The sequence below is a fragment of the Gobius niger genome (assembly GCF_951799975.1).
Source record: "Gobius niger genome assembly, chromosome: 3".
Taxonomy (NCBI): Eukaryota; Metazoa; Chordata; class Actinopteri; order Gobiiformes; family Gobiidae; genus Gobius; species Gobius niger.
Genome location: NC_136854.1, coordinates 20,900,946 through 20,924,137, shown reverse-complemented (window position 1 = coordinate 20,924,137; position 23,192 = coordinate 20,900,946). Strand labels below are relative to the sequence as shown.

The 23,192-nt window shown below is 40.7% G+C and overlaps 1 protein-coding gene across 1 annotated transcript in view; it reads right to left on the bottom strand.

Moving 5' to 3' along the window:
• Positions 1-23,192, bottom strand: part of ctnna2 (catenin (cadherin-associated protein), alpha 2) — a 237,820-nt gene that overhangs the window by 79,378 nt on the left and 135,250 nt on the right. The window contains exon 9 of the mRNA XM_079553918.1: positions 12,531-12,683. Within this exon, the coding sequence (XP_079410044.1) occupies positions 12,531-12,683 (153 nt within the window). The remainder of the gene's footprint in view (positions 1-12,530; positions 12,684-23,192) is intronic.

The window sequence follows — 23,192 nt, the reverse complement described above, 5'->3', positions numbered from 1 at the left end:
GAGGTCAATATGTCCAATCAATCTAAGCTTTCAGGATGCCCTGCTACACCACTGGTCAGATCTATAAAACTAATACTATGGATCCAGGGCAGGCAACTTGTGGAGGAACGCTTTCATTTGGAGAGGAAATCATTCTGAAATGATTTTATTTCTTTTTAACAGGTTGTCAATGAAAGCCACTACTTTGCAAACCGTGAACCATTTTCTAGGTTAAATTTTCACAGAAAAATTCTTGCTTTTTACATGACAATTATAATTCTTAAGTGAATGGGCAAAGCAGTGGAAACATTCTGCATACTTTGCTTTAACACACAGAACTACTGTAAAGCACATACATATTTTAGCTTGTTGTTGGCTTGCAAATCCATGTATTTTATGTAGACAGGCTAATAATAACAATAATATATATCGCAACAATATCATAACTTAAGTTGAAGTGAAATTTTCAAACTATTTCATGGACTGTTTTCCAAACCATTTTAGCTGATTGAAAGTGAGCCACAAATTCAAGTCAAGGAAGTAGAATAAATTCAATTTTGGGCGATTCGGGGGGAATATTTTATTAGGCTAGGGTTTTATTCTCCATCTCTGAACTGGGCCTCCTTTTCTGTGCAGTTTAGGATTCCTCTTAAAAATATCCATCAGTGGATACAAAGAGTCAATTTTCACTTTGAAATAAGCTGCCACTGAGTCCTGCATGCTCCCCTCACCACCTATTACAGTGGCTCTATGGATGATAAATTTTAATAGACAAAAGATGGCTGAAGAGGGTCTCTCCATCAGTGCAAAAGATGGGGCAAAAATTGAAAATGATGAGGTACTCTGTGCGTACATGTATTCAGACTTTTATTGGCACAAGAGGGTGTGTGCTGATCCATTTCATATGACTGGTCTGCTACCTTACCTGGGCCATAAACCCGCAACTATAGACAGTGATGACTCCCAGGGAGGGACCTGGGCATCGGCAGCATTTGGTTCTAAGTTCATAAACGCATCATGTTGTGTCTTGGAAGCCAAAAGAAGCTAAACATGACAGTCCAATACAATGCAATCCATTTACAATCCATTCATGAATATGTGGGGCAACACATCTGGAGATCATTGCATTGGTGAGAAATTTGGAGATCTATCACTCTATTCCAACAACACACTCAACAATATGTTTCCTGTTTGTATTGGCTTCTCAGTTCGATTTCTTCTTCAAAATTCAAAGAGCACTGCTAATGGGGTACAATCCAGTGAAACAGCACAGCGCAGCCTCAGAAAACTGCACATGCCTTCAGGTCATCATGTAATCATAGCTTCATTGTCTTCAGGCCACAGTTTGTCTGCAGAATGCACACTGAACATGAATCATCTCATGACTAATAACAGCTGTTTGTCTACACGGGGCTCTCCGCGTCGCAAACAGACCCGAGTCCGTGTCGGTTGTCTTACACTTTGTGGCACGCACTCGCAGAGAAAAGAGAAGATGATACATGAATCACAGGCAAAGCTGCATTATGGGACATCTAAAGAGATATGACTAAGCCCCTCATGGGCATGTGACATAATTAAGGATTTATGCTAGGCTATATATCACATTACCATAGGAAGTCAAGTTGTTCAAATGCAACCATGGTGCAGTGTCGAGTCTTATTCCTCTTTTGCCTTGTCTTTTGTCACACTTAATCTTGCGTAATCCACTTACTGTCATATCGGAGGGAAAAAAACATGACAGAAATCCAGCTCCTTGTAATGTAGCACCTTTACTCCAGCCATTGAAGCACTCAGCGGGAATGCTGACACCGTTTTTGTTTCTGAGCTAAGCGTATCACCATGGAAATTTGCTTAAGGAATACATTTCATAGCTAATGCAGGCATTTAGTTGGTGATAATAGAGCCTCGAGTTGACTCTTCTTAGCCTTGAAGGTCAGTTATGCTCGATTTTGCACATAAAAACATGTCTGGGGTATTTAAAGTTGTTTATTGAAGAACACAAACTGACATAACTGTAACTGTAAGTATCAAAAACACTTTTCATTCATTTCAAAGAGCAGTTCAAAAGACTAGCTCTTTTTAATTTAATATTTTCACATTATCCAAGACGTGATCAATAAAAGGCACACGTTTTTGCTTTAATTATCTGAAATCACAATGAGACCGATATTTGAGCTTTGAAAAACGTGTTTGTGAATCAAATCTTGCACCACAACTAACACAAAGAGGCTGCAACTGTCTGACAAGTCATTTTGAGTGCATTTAAGCTTTGACTTTAGTGCAAAAAGCTTTCACTTGTGTGGCCTGCTCCATTGTTGGGCTGATTCTTGTGTTTGTTCAAGGGAGTTGTGGGTAAAATTGGCTGAAAAAAAAATATCCGGCTCTTCACAAGTGAAATCTGGTTCGAACCGTCCACCTTAAAGAGCATCACCAGCCATTTTAAACCAACTCCATCTAAGAACGACTTTATCATGGATAACCCATAGGTATAGCCGTTATTATTTTGAAAACAGGCAAGGTCTCGTCTCTACGGAGCAACATCTTTCAGGAAATTAAAACTTGGATGAAGGAGGGGCAGGTAGACACGTGTATATTAAAACCATCAGCTGATATGTGCAAATGGGATTTTCTCGTCACCGTGCGTCGTTACGGGCATAGCGGTATTGATCAGATAACCATAGCTCAAGCTTTCATCGGGCAAACACCACTGTTAATACAATCCTGTCACTAACAACTGCTGATGGGAGAGCATGTGACAACACCTGATGGATTACTCCGATCTGTCCTACTTCTATTGTCATCTCCTGTCCCAGATGAATAAGAAATATGCCGGCACAAATTTGCTACATGCCATGTTACATTTTATTCTCAGGTAGATTTCTTTTGTTCCAAGAAGGATGACAGCAATGATGTTCTCACTTTGGCCAATCATAGAAGATGGAGATGTTTATAGACAGAGGAAAGAGGAACATTCACTCCTCAAACCAAGCTACGTGGAAATCTAAAGTAGTTACAGGAATAACACAAAGAGACATAATAGTGCCTCAAGTATTGACGCACACAGCAAAGGACTTCCTTAAAGTATAATTGTAGTATGCTTTGTCCGTCTACTTTTATTTTGTTTTCCTCAAACTATCTCACAAAGTAGACGGCTGCAATGTGACAGCCTTGAGAAGCTTTTGCATCAGAAATAACACTAGAAGGGAAATGGGCAGCAACCTTCGCCTGAGGACAGATGTTTTAACGGACCTGCAGGTTGTTTTTTTTGAGTCACAGCGCCACAATCATCATCACCAACTGGAGGATAGCCAGTTCAAGTCACTTCTCTCAGAGTGTAAGCTGTTTTTGTGTCCCTTTGTAGGACAATTACAGACACTTCAGTCGCACTTCAGTCTCATACTGTGGCTGGTTGTGCGACAGACACGGCTGAGACGCAGACGAGTTTAAAGCAATGACTGAAGAAAAACAAAGAGGGGAGCAACCAGAGATAGTCACATCTACATTTGATACACTCAAAGAAAACGTATTGCACAAAGACCAAAACCTTTGAGCTTACAGTACAGTAGTCTCGAGGAGATGAGTAAGAGGACAGATTATTCAGTACGTATGTAATGGAAGCAAACACTCTTTAAAAGAATAAAAGCAACGGCTTAAACCGAAATCACCAACAAGGTTCACACAATGCGATCCCATCAAACAGTTCTCCCTCTTTTGTTGTGGAAATGTGAGCTTCATAAAAAGAAAAACACTGGCCTTATGTCTGGCTCCTTGGTGCAACTAGTTCATGAAGAGTAAGACTAATGAGCACAGCCTGTCTCATATACACTGCTCTCATTTCAAATCCAGCCACTCAAAGGTTGACGCCATGAAAAGAAAAAGGTGAGCGGCGAAGTTGCAAGCACAGGGCTGGCCTTAAAAGTGCTCTGAAGCCATTAAAAACTGAAGTGAAAAGAAAATGAAAGCAAGGCAGAAGCAGAGGTGACGCTGGTTCTTACGGAGACAAAAACGGTACGCTCTTTGGAATCAATGCATCCAATTTGTGGGAACCATCTGCAGCGAGGAAACACTTATTGATAGCCGACTTCTATATTATGGTTTACACTGTAACATTGTCAGGGCTTCCAGTCTGCTTATGTATAAGTTCCGGAAATTTTGATCGGATCGAGATCTACTGACGTTAACAAATATTTAAAAGATGACAAAACGTTCATTCAATGTAAAGCTCTGTTCATATGCTGAAACTGATATTAAAGCTGAATCTGAAATACGAATCTAGTATACTGTGAATCCTGCTGGGGAAATACAGTTATGTCCTCTGCATTTGACCCGTCCTTCAATGCTGCCGAGGCAAAAGTCGCTATGAACCAATCTTGATCTCTGAGCTGGCTGAAGGATTAGCCTAATGTGCAATGTTCATGTCAACATTTGTAAACAGTGGCCCCAGAAATAAAACTCAAAGACATTGGTTCAGATTTTCATCTCGTAGTCTTCCGCGCCACGGTCCAAATTGCAGAAATATGTTACAGTGACACGAGCCTTTAAACCCCGAAGCTTTTCCCCGCTGACATCTTTTGGCTCGCACTAAAAATAACTCCAAAAGGGGTAATAATAACCTTCAGTGGATTATGCTTGCTTGATGTATCTTCCCTATGCACTTCCTTGGCTACCTCTTTCCAAAGGCAGATTTCCTCGGAGGCTAATAACTTTGTGTGTAAAAGAGAAGATTAATGCGAGCCTAAAGGTGCGGGTCATCACAAACAGACCTGTTCCGGGGGTGATCCATCCACTTCCCGGTTAACTGTCCGGTAAAGTGCCTAATGCTGTGGCCCCGGGAATAATATTTACTGCCGCGGTCCGTCTCATGTCGCTGAACCCTGAAGGCCGCCTTAGTGTAGGTTACATTCAACCGGGTATTGATTATGCATAATCACTAGAATATGTCTCCCCTTGACTTTGCCCAGTGTCTCGTGTAAGGTCACTGCTGTAAATCTACTTGAAGCCAAAGCTAATGAAACAGCATAGCTTAATATGGGCTCTGCGAGGCCTCCATAGTTCTTGTATATACCTGATGAATGGCATTTGGGTACAAAATGGGAGCAAGCAAAGATAGAGAAGGGAACGGATGAATTAAAAAGTCACTCCAGCTTAAGTTGTAGGCATAGATACAGATGACATTGCGTCATAGAAGGAGGCGTGGCCTCCCCGAGGGGGAAAACAGAATCTTTTGGGAAACACAATTTTTGTTGTTTTCTGGTGAAATATTAACTTCACATACAAATAAAGTCAAGTCTAAATCAGGTCCATATGGATTTTTGAGATTGTTCAGTAGAAGCGGAAAAAACGGCAGTCGTAGCTATCGCTAGCTAGCATTGTTAGCATTAGCACAATGCTAACAGGAAGCATCATGTCAGCATTCTCCATTATTTATGTATTTATGGGCTGTTGAACCACTTTGCTCATCTCCACATCTGTGTGTCTTTATTTATTATATTCAAAATTCAGCATTTGTTAAAGGGACTATACAGAGTTAAAAAAATATATATATATGTATTTTCCTTCCCCTACATGTCCAAAGCATTGTCCTAAGGTGTAGAATGAGCCCAGACCTATTTACCACAACTGCCTCTAAAATCTTACACTGTCACTCAAAAAGTTGTTACTTTGGGTCCGAAGTGCCGTCATGCACGAGCTTGATATAGAAGGTGCAGTTACACGTATGACCTGAGGTGGCAGTAGTGAGTATACAATGCTCAACTTGCATCTAGCCCCTTTAAAGTAGTTTTTGAATAATTAGAGAAAATGTAGTTTTTTCTCCAAGTTGTTTTCCCCCTTAACTGTTTTCAAACATGACCATATGGGCAATTCCAGAGATGCTGTCTGTGTCTATGGGGGCATTTTTTTTATTATCTTTTTTTCTAAATATGTCAATTTTCCTATAAATCCCTTGCTTACAGATCAGAAATAAACACATTCCTTCAGAGCAGTTCTTAGGGCCCAGAGATGGAGTCAAGGTCATCTGAAAGCACTCCCAATGGCATTAGAATAGAGATGGTGCGGAACGCCCTGGATAATATGTATGTGCTGGCACGTCTATGTTCTTACCGCAGTGGCCATAAAAACTAACTATGCCAACTTTAAAAGCTTGGATATTCATCTGGAGTTTAATTTAGCAAGAGCACATCCCGGGTATAGCACTGTATTCACGGATTGTCTGCTAGAAATGGATAAGGCACAGACTGAAGATCATGTTGTTTATCTTGTCTTTGGTACAAAATGGAAAAGCATAATCCATAAACCAACAGGAGAAATTGTAACATAAATCCTCTCATTACGGATGCTTTGTGAGTCTGTTTGTGTAGTGTTGTGCGTGTGGTTGTGTGCGCTAGACATTTCTGGAATGAGCCTGACTGTGAACCGATGCTGCGCTCAGCCCTAGGTATCCCTGTCCTCATAGGTAGGACAAGGATGTTAACACATAAAGGTCTGGCAGCCTTGGCTAATTCTGTTGACGAAACTCCAAAAGAAAAAAGAATTGGATGAAAAAAAAGTGTGCAAGCTCAGTTCAGGTTCATGTCCAAGCGGTCCAATAAAGGATTCATACTAAAAGACAAATCCATGTCAATATTTTTCCACATGAACTGCTCCACACTCGCCATGATCTGCGGTCAAAGCGATGCTGCTGCCGGTTTTTTTGTGGCTGAGAGTGAAGGGTTAGGATTACGTTGGTCTCATTAAACCCCTCTTGGGAATTAATTAGCTCAAATCCGGCGTTAATAGAGCTCTATAACGCACTGATATCCACGATTTTTACGTCAATCCCTGCAGCTCGAGCTCCATCCTTTGACTTCAGCAGGCCCTGTTTATCCTGACGCGTCTTATCTGCAAACACCAGTAAGGTACGCTTTTGTTACCTTTAAAATGAAGATGTATTGTTTTCTTAAAGGCAATTTGGAGTACTAATTGAATCTTCAGAGTCATTGCGAGCTCGTTTTTCTTCATTGTTTATGGTATTACTTTTGGCAAATGAGCCATCTTTCTATTGAGGAGAAACCAAATGCTTCTTAATAATGGACGTGCACAGAATAGCTGCAGTCGGCTGGAGAAGGCTATTGTACACATTTGCCAACTGTAGCACATACCGTAAGTAAGTAAGGCTATTGATCTCGCCTGAGCGAAACCTTCAGAAAGCTTAGACAGCGCAAGTAGGTGCGAGTGATATCACAATACAGATGAAGCAAAACGTATATATAACACGCGACCTGATAATACAGTAAAACGTAAAGCTGCAGTATGTATAAGAGCGTGAACTGTGATCAAATCAATAAAACCAGAAAGAAAGGAAGGCAATTTTTTGGGCATTCCATCTCCAACTACTAGTAAAATGGAGATGATTTATTACAAAATCAAACAAACAAACACTATGGCGCTTGTAAAATTAATATAGTATATAACAAATAAATCAATAATGACAGCAATCACCATGCTTCCACTCTGATATCCGACACAACACTGAGGAGAGAACAAGGAGTGGATATTACATGGGCTTCGGCGAGGCCATTTTTGACAGTCTCATTCTGAATGTTGTGCAGGTGTATTCATCACTGAAGCAACACGTCAAGAATAGATACGGTTACAAAAAAGTATGCACGGGAAACGGCGCCAATTCAGAGAAGGGATGAGGCAATCCAAAAGTATGCAGGAGGGTCATAAAAGGACGGTTGGGTCTTTGAATGGATACATTGATGTCTGAGCGCACTGACGCCTTGCTCTCCCCTTTGTCAAGCCGTTCTTGGGCAAAACACCAAATCGAACAGCTAAACGAAAATGTTTTTTAGAATGAATGAGAGTACAGATGGGACCTTTCAGATTCAATGATTGCTTGGTAAAAATGCAGGCCCATATCAATACATTTCAATTCAAAGTCCAACAGCTGGACTTGCATTTAAAAGTAACTTTAAGAAAGGCATCAGGAATGGCATCCAAACAATATGCACACACCTGCATAACGGAGATGTATATTTTGCTGTGTCAACTGTCGCGGGGGAATGTTTTAATATACCCTAAAAGTCCACTCTGCAGTTAATCTGTAGAGTCACATTAAACATATCTTACATTTTATTTTTGAGTAAAAACGCTGTATTACAACAAAAAGTACAGTACCTGAGAAAATGTACTGCTGCTACTTGAAGGCGGATCAGTTAGCACACAGTAATTAAAGTGCTTACATCCTGCTGTATTTTATTCACTCTTAATGAAAATTGCAATAAAAGCTGTTAATGTTTATGAGCTGCATAATTCAGTGGCTTTCTGCTGAAAAATTAATATGCAGCTCATTTTGCATTTAGGGTTGGCGAAGACGACTGAAATCTGGCTGTTTGAGGGACAGCTGTGGCCATCTTTTCAGTGCGGGTGTTCATTGCAGATGGAGCTCTGAGCCAATTTCCCAGATGAAAAACACAAAGTGCTAAGCTACAGAATAACTGTGACACCTGCTGCTGAGACTTCAATTTAGATTAAAATTTCCCTAGTCTTTGTGCAGCACACATATTTGCACGACTCAAACTGCTATTTAACCATCAAACATGGAATACATTTCACTTGTGAATCCCAACGACCAAGCTAATCGTGAGCCAACAGGCTATTACCATATAATCTGATTTAATCACTTTCTTATAATTCTTTAGAGATCTCCGAGCGTGTCCAGTTACACAGATGAGTCATTGCCATCCCCTGGATATTAGGACCCAGTTCTTTTTACTGTAGCCGTTGGAAGCCTGTAATCTGATGGTACAGTGCAGAGAAGCGTATGAAGAATTTGTATGCCTGTGCCATGGAAATGGTCCCCTGTGAACACCAGTTGAACTCCCGTTTTTTAAAGGCCTAGGGCTGCGGCGAGTCACTTTGAATGTGACACTGATTCAAAACCAGAGCACATCAAAGAATTGTTCTTCTTTTTTTCAGTTGTTACAGTTAATTACCATTTTATTTCAAATGATTGTACAGCTAAATAGGCAAACTACTCAACTATGTTCTGCCTTTTTGTTCATACAACAGAATCACTAAAAGGTAAAAAACTATCACTAAAGTTTAAATCATGAATTTCAATGACAGGTGACAGGTAAATTGCTTTATATATATTTTTGTTCAGAATGCGAGTGGGGACTACTGCAGCTTGGCTAACTTTTTAATAAATATAAAACTTTTCCCTGACGTAAAACTGAAGGGCTAATTGTGAATAAGAGATTATGTTATCAAATAAGTAAGTAAGTAAGTGCCTCCCGTGGACCCACCACCTGCAGGAAGTAGGTGGTGGGTAGGAAGTAAGTGCTTTCTTTGTCAGTGTACAATTACAACAAAATTATGTTCAGATGTTGGGTGAGCACATACATTTGTTTCATCCCAAATCTTGCTTCTAACTGTAACTGTACGGTGACAGGATCAACAGGTTAGTGCGCTGTGCTTCATGAACAACATTTGCTCAGAGACAGCAGTGCGGGGAGTGCGGAGATCTCCTGTCAAGTTAACATGAGCCCACAGCTGCTGATGGAACAGCAAGACTTACAGTAGCGGCCCAGCACCTTTACACTCTGCACTGGAGTTTCATACTCCTGTTTACAGTGCTAGAATCTGACACGCAGAGGCACACGGGCATAGCAGACATGAGTATTCACTGAAGGAAACAACGCTGGAGCAGAAAACAAAGACATGCACAGGTTGTTCCTCACAGAGCCCTTGTCAGCCTGACGTCACTGTATTTCCTACCTTTGTGTACTTCAGCACAACACATTGGATTTGAAAGACAAAAGACTGATTTTGTTATCTAAAAAGGAAAAAAAAAAAATTATCAGGAGATTTTTAAACTAAAATGCATTTTGATTTTACAAGCTTATGCGGAAATAGGAGAGTGAACTTCAATGCGTTAGAAAATACATTTTCTCTTGGTAGTTAATATGCACCGAGTAAAACAACATTTATGCTAATTGGTGGTGTTTTTCAGTAATGCAACTGGAGTTCACAATTTAGTGTTTATTACAATTACAGCCAAAAGCCATTAGTACAAAAAAACTTTCTTTTTTATTAACTAAAGTAATATAGAAGTGAATGAAACACATTTAAATGTCAATTACTTCCCTTAGTTTCACATACCTGCAAATACTTCGGTTCGTTAAATTAACATTACATGTTTTAAAAGTTTTACTGAGGTTTTCAAAGACAAAGCAAAACTTGCCGAACTGAATGCTCCAGACACTGAGACAGCCAAACAGACACTTGTCAATCCCCGAATTGTATTGATCTGCAAACTCTTACCAAGATTACACTTGCAAAAGACTTTTTTTGCCCTGCTTCAGCCAAAATTGTAATCAATATGTCAAGATTTAGTTTTTTTTTTTTTTTTTTTTTTTTGCCTTTTGGATATTCCCTCGTTCCCCCAAACAATTCGGTCTTCTTCCACTGTATTCAGGAATTCTCTTTTCCGCTTCCTCAAGGCTCCCAACCTGACAGCTCTTACTTAAGCAACCTTTTCTGACATATTCACCCAGTTTATCAAAGCACCAAAATAAAGGGCCCCTTTCCATTTAACACACGCAATTCTTAAAAAATGCAAAATCATCTCTGTCATGAATGGCTTTGTTAGATGTTCAGCATCAAGTGGAATGGATTTGTATCACGCTTTTCACATGAAGTCGCCCAAAGCACTTCACTCGATGCAGGAGATTTGTTGGCTACATTTTTATCTCGGGCTGTGCAATTAATTGAAATTCAATTACGATTTTGTAATGTCATCACTCCGCAAAGCTTGGTTTGCTTGGGCAGGTGTGAGGGCTGGCCAGCAGGGGGCAGGTCCTCGAATAGAGGCTTAGTTTGGAAACGGTAGAATATTGAATATGATTTGGACGTTTTTTAACTGTCCGAAGAAAATATTATTATTCAAAGGTTGAATAATCGTTTGATTATTCAATAATCGCTTGAATAATCGTGATTTCAAATATTACTAAAATAATCATTATTATTTTTTGTATAATCGAGCAGCCCTATTTGTATTTTCAGTTTGTATCTTCAGAAGCGCCACCCCTCTGATCACGCACACATCAGTCATCCCTATTGTACATGTTTTAAGTGGCAGGGGAAACCAGACTACACAGGCTCGGAGAGAACATGCACACTCCACACAGAAAGCCTCATACACTCCAACAATGCTCCAACAACATAACATCTGCCACCCCTTGTCAAAATGAGACAGCAGAAGCCATTTGCCCTGCATGCCTTTAAGCAAGCAATGGTTTTAAAACGATGCTGCCGACGTTTATGCAAAAGAGTGGATTTTGAGCACGTCATCCATCAGTTAGCCCCTCATCTGCAAACAGCTGGGCCGAACCGAAAGGCCACACAAATCAGTCACTGTGAAGCTCATGTCACCAGCACCAGACAAGGCTGTCCCTCTCTGACAGTCGTGAAGACGGGCCAGTGTAAAAGGTTCCACGGGCCGCTTTGAATGACTTATGAGGTGAAAAATAGCTGACTCATGCGTAAAGACGGACCCTGTGCTGATTGGAACGACCTCAAATGAATGCAGTCCGCAAACTCGAATGAAGTGTAAAAGCAGGACATGACCTCAAGATGTCCTCCAGAACAAGGGTGCAAGGGGTGCAATTAGTCGCAATGCGTCCCACAAGTAAGTCGTAAAGAGGAATAATAATATAACGCATATATAACGCAATGTCAAATGCCATCTTAGAGAATGTCCAAGTAAGCAATTTTGTGATAGCGTAGCACCATGAAAATTTAAAGCTTGCACTGAAACTTCATAGTTTGGAGCACAGCTAGCCAACATAAAAAATAAAAGCAATCAGTTGATCATTAGTAGTTAGTACTGTGTGTAAATAAGTGTGTTAATGATGATCACAATGAAGAAGTCAATCAGAATCCACCATCAGAGGAGTCGAGAACTAGAGGGCAATAAAATGAGCATGAGATTGTTTGGATAGAGCAATAATGCATATTTGAATGAGGCTGAAATAGTCCCACCACAGTTGTTTTATGAGTCTTAGGCTCACGAGCAGCGTTTGAATCGGAGCAAAAATGTGTGCATGACAAAATCAAAACAGGAAAAGGAAAGTGCCACCAGTTAAGCTATGCAAATGTATGCCCCTAAAAGGCAGCGCTAAATGGCAGCAAAGGTGTGTGAGACATCAGTGCAGAGAGGTGTGAAGATCTGACAGCTTGGATCCCATCATACACTGATTTGCCTTTTTGATTGAGGCTATTTTTAAATATTCCATTCTTGTTGTTTTCATGCAGCCTTATGCAGCAGATTGCAGATTTCCTACGAGCCGAAAAAAAAATCCTAATGGTGGTCTGCAATTCTAAGATTTATATGCTGATCTGACCTGAGGAGCTCATACAATTGAACAAGCGCATAATTATTTCATTCAGACCTGGAGGATGAGCCGCGATAGCAGGCTTGGTGTGTGTGTGTGTGTGTGTGTGTGTGTGTGTGTGTGTGTGTGCGAGTGTGTGTTGGTTGGCCCCATGCATTATTGATGACTGACCTCCACCAGCTTGTTGGCATGTTCGCGGAACACCTGGGCGTACTCCTTGACCTCCTTCTCGTTTCCACTCTTAGCCGCCTCGATGAGCACCAAGAGTGGGACGTTGGTCTCCAGGAAAGAGTCCGAGATGTGGTCCATGACTGCCTTCCGCAACTGGAACACATGGAAAGGTCATGGAATTAATAACAGCGCTGACAACAGTCTCATTCGATTACAGTGGGCAGTGATTACATGTCAGCTCCGTCATAACGGCTATGATGTAGGGGAATAATGAGGTGACGGATATCGAGGGAGAACAAAGACAAACCAAACCCTCACAGGGAGAAACTGAGTAAATTGCTCATAAGGTGTCATTTCTCCCATAAGGCCGCTTTACTGGAGCAGACTCTGCAATGTCTCTTTGTTTATGGAATCATTTTTTGTTGTTTTTTTTTAACCACAACTGGCAGGGGACTGGGTGCTTTATAGGACAGTAAATGGAGCCTGATGTTACTCAGTAGTATATGTGAGGAGATGCCAGAGGGGAACAGTATAGAAAGCACAATAGACAGGTCCTTCATCTTACACAAAGTGGGAGTTGGTCACATGAGAGTAGTGATAGAGCAGCCCAGAATACACTATGGGGACAAAAAAAGGCACAGTGCCACAAATCAAGCTACTGCCTGATTCCTTTGGAGAGCACCTTGCCGTTCTAAAGCTGGGTGCTTTTTGGCTTGTTTTTTTTTTTAAATATATTTTCGGTTATTTCGATTTGTTTAACCATACTGCAGTAATCAAATCACTTTCTTGTGGTAAACTTCATTTGGCGCCATAGATCTAAACTGTAAACGCGACACTTGAAACGGAAAAACAAACTATGTGCGCTGTTGGGTGTCAAGATATAAACGCATTTTTCTCCAGCGCGAACCAGGAAGTCCGAGGCTAAAATGAGCACAGCGGTCATCCACCTTGTTCGTATCTCAACTCACTATAAACTCCGGCTGAGACAAGCTTCTAATTAACTCAAGTGGAGAATCGAGAAGTGCGGGAGGGTCCGTGAGAGCGAGAAACGCATTTAGGAAACAGCGGAGAGATTTTACTCAACTATCTGCTACTTTCACGGTTCAGGTAGTGCAGCTTTAAAAACCAAATGCTAAGGGCTGTAAAGTGACAAAGGAATCAGCGCTAAACCGGTTTGACTTCTCGAATACTTAAAACCACTGTTGACAGATTGTTATGCAAATCTCAAACACAAAAATTCATAATAATATCAAACACTGACATTTAGTAGATGGATTTCCTATTTTTCATGTGGTTCTACACTTGTTGAAGCTTCACCAAATGAAAGCAAGTGGTCTAAAACAGCATATCATTTTTTACCATATAATACCTTACAATCCAATTAGCAGCCAAAATAAAATGGTGCTGACAGAGAACATACCGGCGTGACAGTACAGTTCCACGTCTTGATGCTTATAAATGTTGACGCCGGTGTAAAGTGTTTAATTAACAGCGCAGATGTGGGTAATTCCTTTGACTTTGAAAGCCATCTTGTATAATTAGATGTAAAGTAAACACAGTAGCCATATTTTTGAATTAAAATTAGGCAAGGACAGAGGGGGCAGAGAAGTCCATTAGCGCTGAGTGACAAGGGAGAATTTGTTTAATGGGCACAAAAAAAAAGAAGAAAAAATCATATGCAAGTCTGACAGACACACTTAAATAACCCGCAGCAATTACGAACTTTAATTGCCAGTGCAGGGAGTGAAGGCGAACAATGGTGAGTTATGGCCTCCTAAGGGCAGATAATCCATCACTCCTGCTTGGGAAGAGAGACTAGATTTGGCCAGTCTCGTGGACATGACAGCTCTGCAAATGCTGTAAACAACCTGGAGCCGGCGCTCGGTCGGCAGCAGCGCTGTTCCACCGCTGATTTGTGCCCGATGCAAACGCCACGGAAACATCACGCCGCGCTTCCAAAAGGGATAAGCATCGCCACGTTTGAAATGAGTAGACACAACAGCCCGAGCATGTGGAAAAGTGTGTGTGTGTGTGTGTGTGTGTGTGTGTGTGTGTGTGTGTGTGTGTGTGTGTGTGTGTGTGTGTGTGTGTGTGTGTGTGTGTGTGTGTGTGTGTAGGTGTGTGTGTGTGTGTGTGTGTGTGTGTGTGTGTGTGTGAGGAGGGGCTGCTGTTGTTTTTCCTGCTTCACATAGTAGATGGACACAGTGCATAGGTGCAAACCTGATTGGCTGCCCATCAAAATCTGAACACCAAGAGCGTAAGCCTTCGGGTACATCATGATCTATTCAACTAGCTCGTCTTGGGTTATTTGTCTTGGCGTAGTCTGTGTTTCTTGGCTTCCTGGTGTTGCACGCAGCATATAAAATGGGAACTTTACCTCCATTTCAATCGAAAAAAGATAGACAACAGAATATCACAATGTTTTTTTGTGTATAGAAACTAACTTGCATGTCAGGGGCTTAGTACTATTGTATTCACAACCCTTTATTTTTCTTAACTATTGCACAAGTTTAGCTTGTTCATGGGTAATATAAGTGAGGGCTTTGTGGGCCATAGAGCACAATGTCTTGAGTTGTAGAGGATGTAGTTAGGAGTAGATGGCATATAGAGCAGCGCATGCATATCCTAAGTGTAAAACAGCAGTGTACGTGGGGATCCTTATGAATGTACGACGGTGAAAAGCACTTCCGATAGCGGCTTTGAGTAGCGAAATGATACAGACCAGTGATTTCCCAGGCTGCAGCCTCACTCTCCTGCACCATCAGCATCCTAATGCCCACACACCACTCCCACAGAAGAAAAAAAAAATCCATCTCTTTTCACTTCCACCCCCACTGTCTGTGCTCTAACACCTCGCCTGTATTTCAGCAACACTTAAAGGAAATAGACCTGAAATTCCAGGGGCACTGCTCATTAGGAGTTAGTGGGGCAGCTATTTATCTCACGGGGTCGTGTGGCGTCACAACGGAGCTCAGCAGTGGATGGGCTACATTATCTTTTAATATTCAAACCCTGCCACCGAGTCCTTGAGAATCATCTGTGCTGTTGCTTTGTGAGTTTGGAGAATGCTAGTGGCTGGCTTGCTGCAACATGTAGTCGGGGGAGATGAAATGAATCACAGCAGTGGGCCAGTGCTGTCATGATGGATCGACACAGGTACTGTAGATACCTGAAGAGAAAAACAAAAGGATGGGGCCGACAGAGGGATTTTTCTTGCTTTTGATTCTACAATGTAGTCTTTAATACTTTATCTTCCCCAGTCGCATGGATAAGCCTAATAGTCCACATTAATCTGGGCTATCAAACATTCAAGCCAGGTGCTATGCTGACCGGCTAACGTGCAGTTACCAGAGCCGCGATAAGCAAAGGCTGATGTTGATAAATAGTAGTAGTGTTCACCTCCTTCAAGCAGTAGTCCTTAACCGCCATAGTCTGGGTTTGGTTCACTTCGCTGTGTGCACAATTCTTGCACAATTAGACCAACTACTAAACGTAAAATGATTAAATGAAAAAGGTAATTCTTAACCAGAGATGGCACATGGTCAAAGAATAAATACCTAACTTTGCAAACTATTTTGGTTGTTGAAATTGTTCTGAATGTTGAGAAATGTTGAGGAACCTTGCCTACATGGATCGGTCAAGGATAACTATGCTCCAACATGGACTGGATGTTCTGTGATCTTGGCCCATCTGCTGAGGGACTCCTTCGGCCCCTGGGCCTCTATAGCCTGTCCGTCCATGGGAGTGGATCACTCCTTCTGTGGTTCTCCCCGAGGTTTCTCTTTTCTCCTCCTGGGTTTTTGACTTTTTCCTCGCCGTACTGTGAAGTCTAAGGACAGAGGACACCCATGCCGCTCCTCATCACCTGCTGCTGACCTTTCTTTGGACATTATGTTTGCCTGGATACTTCACTCGCTTGGACTTTACATTGTCTTATTTACTGTTTTGTTTTATTGCCTTAATGTTTAGTTTGTGATATTGGGCTGAACAAAACCATTGATTGATTAATTGCTGTGGATACAGGCCAGGACATGAAGGGAATTATCATTATATCGCATTCATATAGATGTAGGATTGTGTACACTTGTATCAAAAGCCATAACATTAATGTGCAGCATATCATTTGTTTTTTTCTTCATCACTTGTTTTATACCGTGAATATGAATCTAAATACAAGATTTAAAAAACAACAACAGAAAATGATTACAAGATAATTATAACAGAAAATAAAAAGAGAAAAATAATATGATCATTCACATGTGACGAGCCTGGTCAGCTATACTACATGCTGTTCCTATTCTATACAAGACATAAAGACAAAATTATTAGTTTTGACAGCTGGATAATCAGAAAAATGCACTATCCATTCATATTATCAACTCAAACATGGTGGTTTTGCAAGTAAGAAAATATTTCGGAGGAATGTAAAAGAATTAGATAAAAATCACAGGTATGAGAAAGTGGATACCAGAATCAACAGGTGAAGCACTTGACACTGTAAATCAGAGTGAGACATACTTAAAAAGTTTGCGCTGAATGATACATGATACATGACGATTATTTCAGTATTCCATGTCTGGTATTCAATTGCCACCAAACATGGGAGAAATGATTTGCAGTGAGCAAATATTCATTTTTCAAATTTCTTTTACTTATGCAGAATGCATGACTATAAATGGGACGTCTCAAGAATCTTCAAAGGTAGGTATTGCTCTGTTATGTTTGTTTAGTGGCTACATTTCCATTTTGTTGTTTGTGCACCTGCTGTGCACCATATGGCACCTGCACTGTCTCCAAAAACAGATGCATTGGGGGGAAAAAATCAGTTGGAAATTAGCAGTAAATATATGTTCAAAGGCAACTGTAAACATATGCTGATCATTCTTGTTTTCCTGACTCGTACATGTACACTGAGACAAATTCTCCCCTCTAAGTTTGTGCATAATTCTGTGTGAGCTAAAGGCCTGGGACGGATGAAAGCATCTGAATTTTGGGAATATTTACAGTGGCTTGTGTTGTGATTCTAAACGCACAGCGGCGGGTACCTTCGGGTCAGCTCTGCAAAGTTTCTTATTAAAATGTCAAGAGCAATCACAGTGTAAGCGGTCGGGAGTCACGGCTGAGGGGAAACAGCCTGGGCAAATCAAAAATTAAGTAATAGCTCTCCTATATATCTATCAATGGGCAGGGGGAGATTAGTGAGTGGCATGCAGAGAAATGAAAAGAGGGAATGAGAGACGGCTGTTCTCCAGGCGATATGAAAAAAGAAAAAAAAAACAACAACAAAAAAACCCCAAATGCATCTGATATCATATCCAAGAGCTTTCATTTAATGCGGTGTGGAAAATAAAGGAGGGGAGTGTTTACATCCTCAAAGGCATGGAACATAGGCACAGGAGCATTACTCACCGCAGAATCTCGGGCAGTTCACTCCCAGTAATTGGCCGGTTATATTAATCATAAAAGGACACTTTGTTACGCATTTCAAAAATAAAAGAGGGGAATGTTGATGCTGAATGGCTCCCGGCTACAAACATACTTCTGTATTCAGACTGATCCAAGAAGTGTAGGTCACAGTATTTCAATGCACAAGTATGTTACATGAAAACCTTCTCTTCTGTTTTTTTTCCTAACAGCAATAAGAAAGCATATAGGTTTTGACCTTGCACGCAAACTGCAAATAATAATTTGAATAATAAGTAGACTAAATATAGCACTGTATACTTTAAGACAATTCTATCTTTATTGTTATCCAGCTCCATCCCTCTGGACGCAGATACCAGACACTAACCTCACGGATTTACTTGCTATACATTACCTTTTGTTGCTTTGTTGTCTTTTTTTTATGATTGTATATTGTGTTGCCTGCTTTTTTATGTTATGGTGTGAACTTCACATGACAGCGCGTGGAACAAACTCCTCTTTATGGGACAATGAAGACCGATCCTATCATAGTAATAATAATAATAATAATAATAATACTAATACTAATAATAATAATAATACTTTCATCTTGTGAATTAGTTGACTCATGGATGCCATCACGGATCTTGGAGGGGTTACAATCAACTTCTGTTGTTTCAGATAATAGTTAGGAGCAGATTTCAGCTATTACATCATTTACTTGTTTTTTCCACTCTTGCCATTTGTCGACCGAGACATTTTGCTGCTTTTACGACTACCGTCCAAGGCCAAATGTAAAGTAGTTCAGGGTCATACTTCTCCAATTCTTTCTGTATTTTTCTTTCTTTTCTTTTTTTTTTAACAATTCTTGCCTCAAATGAACCCTCCAGGCCAGCTCAGACAAATCGATGCAGTATGTAGCACTTTGCGAAGTCTTTCAGTTCAAGTACAGGGTGAAAAGCTTGGTCACCTATGATGTGAAAGCGATTGTATATCACGTGACTGCCAAGAGAAAACCCCAAGAGCCGTCTTGTGATAGCGAAGACTAAAATAGGAGGCTACTTGTGCAACATTAATAAACTGCACAGCGTCTATTCATCCAAAATATAATAGGAGCATCATTCAGTCTATTAAAAATCTTTTTTCCCAGCGCAGCACTCAGTCAGATATGTTGACGAAACCTCAATGTTTATGAAGTCTAAATCAACATTTACAGCTGAAAAACGTGACATCTGCTGCTCCTTAACTTGATAACCCCAACAATTAAAAACAGCTGCACCAATACGCCCACTAATGGCAGGAGTGGAAATGATTTTGACATCCTAGAGCTGAAATGTGACAGAAAGAGAAGTTGGGAGGCTGTAAAGGGACTGCGAAGAAGCCCGAGATCCACTATCAGTCAAAGCAGAGCCCAGAGAGATGATGTGACAGATGCATCCATTAGTGACGGCACGACAGGGGGTAGAACACATGGCTCATTTCCAACCGTGGCACTGGCTTCTTACAACTGAATGCTAATTAAAGACAGACACCCGGGATCCTCGCTATAGCCCTGTGCAACATGCTAATTTTACCATGGGCGTTTTCCGCTCTTATTCCCACCAGAGTGCATAAATTGGGGGGCGCAATATTGAATTTGATGTCATAATCTCAAATCTTGTATGTCTGAAAAATGCCACAACATTTGGCACTAAAATGATATTGATAAGCCAAGTACTTGCAGACCAAAATCATAAACTATAGGTCAAAACATCCAAACATTCTGGTCTTTGGGGAGTCCTTGCCTCAAGTGGAGGAGTTCAAGTATCTCGGGTTCTTGTTCACGAGTGAGGGACGGATGGAGCGTGAGATCGATAGACGGATCGGTGCGGCGTCAGCAGTGACGTGGTCGCTGTATCGGACTGTTGTGGTGAAGAGGGAGCTGAGTCACCAGCAAAGCTCTCGATTTACCGATCGATCTATGTTCCCACCCCTCACCTATGGTCATGAGATTTGGGTAATGACCGAAAGGACAAGATCACGGATACAAGCGGCCGAAATGAGCTTCCTTCACTGGGTGGCTGCACCCTTTGAGATCGGGTGAGGAGCTCAGTTACCCGGAAGGAGCTCGGAGTAGAGACGCTGCGCCTTCACATCGAAAGGAGCCAGCTGAGGACATCTGTTTCGGATGCCTCCTGCAGGAGGTGTTTCAGGCATGTCCTATTGGGACAAGGCCTCGTGGAAGGCCCAGGACTGGCTGGTGGGACTATGTCTCCGAGCTGGCCTGGTGTCGCCTCGGGGTCCCACCAGAACAGCTGGGGGAGGTGTGCGTGGATCGGGAAGTCTGGCCATCTCTGCTGAGACCGCTGCCTCCGTGACCCGGCCCCGGATAAAGCAGAAGAAAATGGATGGATGGATGGATGGATTCTATCATGAATGCTGACATGCAGACAATGTCAATATTAACCTATGAGCTCTTTATTATGTTGTGATGCCACATGAACACAACCTATTCAACATTTTAGCATTCAACCTAAGGATACCTTTACTTCAACAGTACTTACACAGCTTCTAATAGCCAGAGCTTACTAAACTTTTATTAACAGCCTGTAATGAGCGAAGAGAGAAATGCTCTGTTTTGGGGGGGGGGGGACTTAAGAGTAGACCGGTTACTTTGTGTCGACAGGTCATTATCATAGCACTTTTAGCAATACAACATGGAGAGAAAACACTTTGAATTATTTGTTCTAGTGCATTGTTTATCATTATGGACAATGTAGGAGCTGAGAGGTATTAAAATAACTGCAATAGCGAAGGTGCCGACACACACACAAATACACTGAGGTATTTTAATTTAGAGACATCAACTTGAAACGTTTTGCTGTAGACAGGAAAAACACAGGAAAAAATGTGTTGTAAGTTATTTCTGTCATTTTATTGATTGATTTTTTGAATAAAAAAAGTTGGCATTTTATGCATAAAACAATCGCCAAAATTGGGGGCTTTTAAATTGCTTTATTTTGTTGATATAATAGTTACAAAGATTTGCTCTAAAGAGATTTTAAATCTTGTTTCATTCAAGTTAGTTATCAAAGAAAAAAGAAAAAAACATCTTCACCTTGTTTTGGGGGGTCATAGCTCAAATTTCTCCTAAAGGAGAAATTTGATTGCAAGAGTGTAATGAAAACCTCATTTTGAGAAATCCAAAGGTTTTGCATATCTGTTTAAAATGAATAAAGTCTACAATTGTGGCGCTAAAACGCCAAGCAGAGCCCAAGTCGATTGAGAGCCACTGATCTAGCACTAGATCTGCGACTTCTTTACTTGAGAGGAAACTGTTTTATGGTCCAGATGAACTCACTGAGATAACATCATTTTTCCGTAACCGCAAGGCTGTGAGAATCATCAATATACCAAATGGAATGTAAAAAATTATAAAATATAACACACCATCAGATTAATAAATCAAGCACTGATACCAAAAGCTACTGCCTTAAGGCCTGCGAACATTGTGAAAACCGAGTCTACAGGAGTCTCAAGTGCAGCACATGACCACAGGAGTGTAACTCTGACTGAAGTGCTGGTCTACTTTCAGCATTAAGTGATATGTCTTTTAATCCACATGCATTACCTTCATATTTATGTATTTATGATGTGGTGAAAATGTAATGACATGACTTGACTCAAGCCAAAAGGCGGCCCTAAGAAAATACAACACTGCTCCAAAAGAATTAAGTCAGAACTAGTGCTCTCTATTTAAAATGGGAGATATCACAGGGCACATTCATTAGAACTCAAACTTACACAAGCACTCATTATGTGACTGTTAAATGGGCCACTATGCAAACTGATCCCCATTTCATTTTCAAATATGTTAATGGGCTAATTATCACAGAACTGTGATCACTTACTATTGTGGCTGGAAAGTTGAGAAACTTCTACACTAGCATCAACATTTATACAGATGTCAACAGAAAGAGTGAAGTTTGCAGCATGGTGACACAGCGGTTAGCACTCATGTTTCACAAGGTCCCAGGTTCGATTCCCGGGCCGGACAGGGCCTTTCTGTATGGAGTCTGCATGTACTCCCCGTTCCAGTGTAGGTTTCTTTTGGATGATTGTTTCCCCTACCACTAAAAACATGTACAATACTAGGGTAAGAGTGTGTTTGTGAGCACTTCACCTGTTGATTCCGGTAACCACTTTCTCAGACATACCTGTTTATTTATTTATATTGATTCTTTTACATTCTTCCTACATATTTTCTTACTTGCAAAACCACCATGTTCGTGTTGATAATATGAATGGACCATGCATTTTTCTGATTATCCAGCTGTCAAAACTCAATAGAACAGATGGAAATAAGACCTTGGCTACAACCTGGTGAAGTGTGTTTACATGCATGAGTCTCATGTATGTTGCACGAGGCCAACCAAGTAAACAAACATAAAGAGAATAGAAAAGTTGATCATTTGTAATGACTAGCAGCTGTCTGCATGATTAGTTGATGTACATTTGAGCAACATTGTAAATATGTTTAATGACTATTTTGTCAACATTGGGCCCGAAATGGCAAATCAAATTAACAATTTGGACAATGTAAATGTTCTAGAAAATGTGCTGGAAATCAAAGATTCATTGTTTGTGACTCCTACAGACAAAAAAGAAATTATAGATATTGTTAATCAATGCAAGAGCAAAAAATCTAGGGACTACAATGAAGTTGATATGACTCTTATCAAAAGGGTCATACATGAAATTGTAGTGCCCATAACCTATATCTGTATCTCCCCAGACTGGGACATTTCCAAGTCAAATGAAAATTCAAGATCCTTGAAAAACTTTTCTCAAATCGTCTTGATAAGTTTATAGAAGTTAACACAATCTACTCAATGAATGTCAGTATGGTTTCAGAAAAAATAGAGGAACTGCCCTAGCATTAACAGAAGTATTTGAGGAAATAACTAATATCATTGACAAAAAGTTATACTCGGTAGGAATATTTATAGACCTTAAAAAGGCATTTGACACAATGAATCATCAAATACTACTGCAGAAAATGGAAAAAAATGGCATTCGTGGAGTTGCACTGAGCTGGGTCAAATCATACCTCTCAGATCGGAAACAGTATGTTCAACTCGAGGAATGCACGTCTGAGATGCAACATATTACTTGTGGGGTGCCACAAGGATCAATTTAGGGTCCGATGCTTTTCTTACTATATATAAATGATCTTTGTTATACCTCTTCTAAATTGAAATTCGTACTATTTGCTGATGA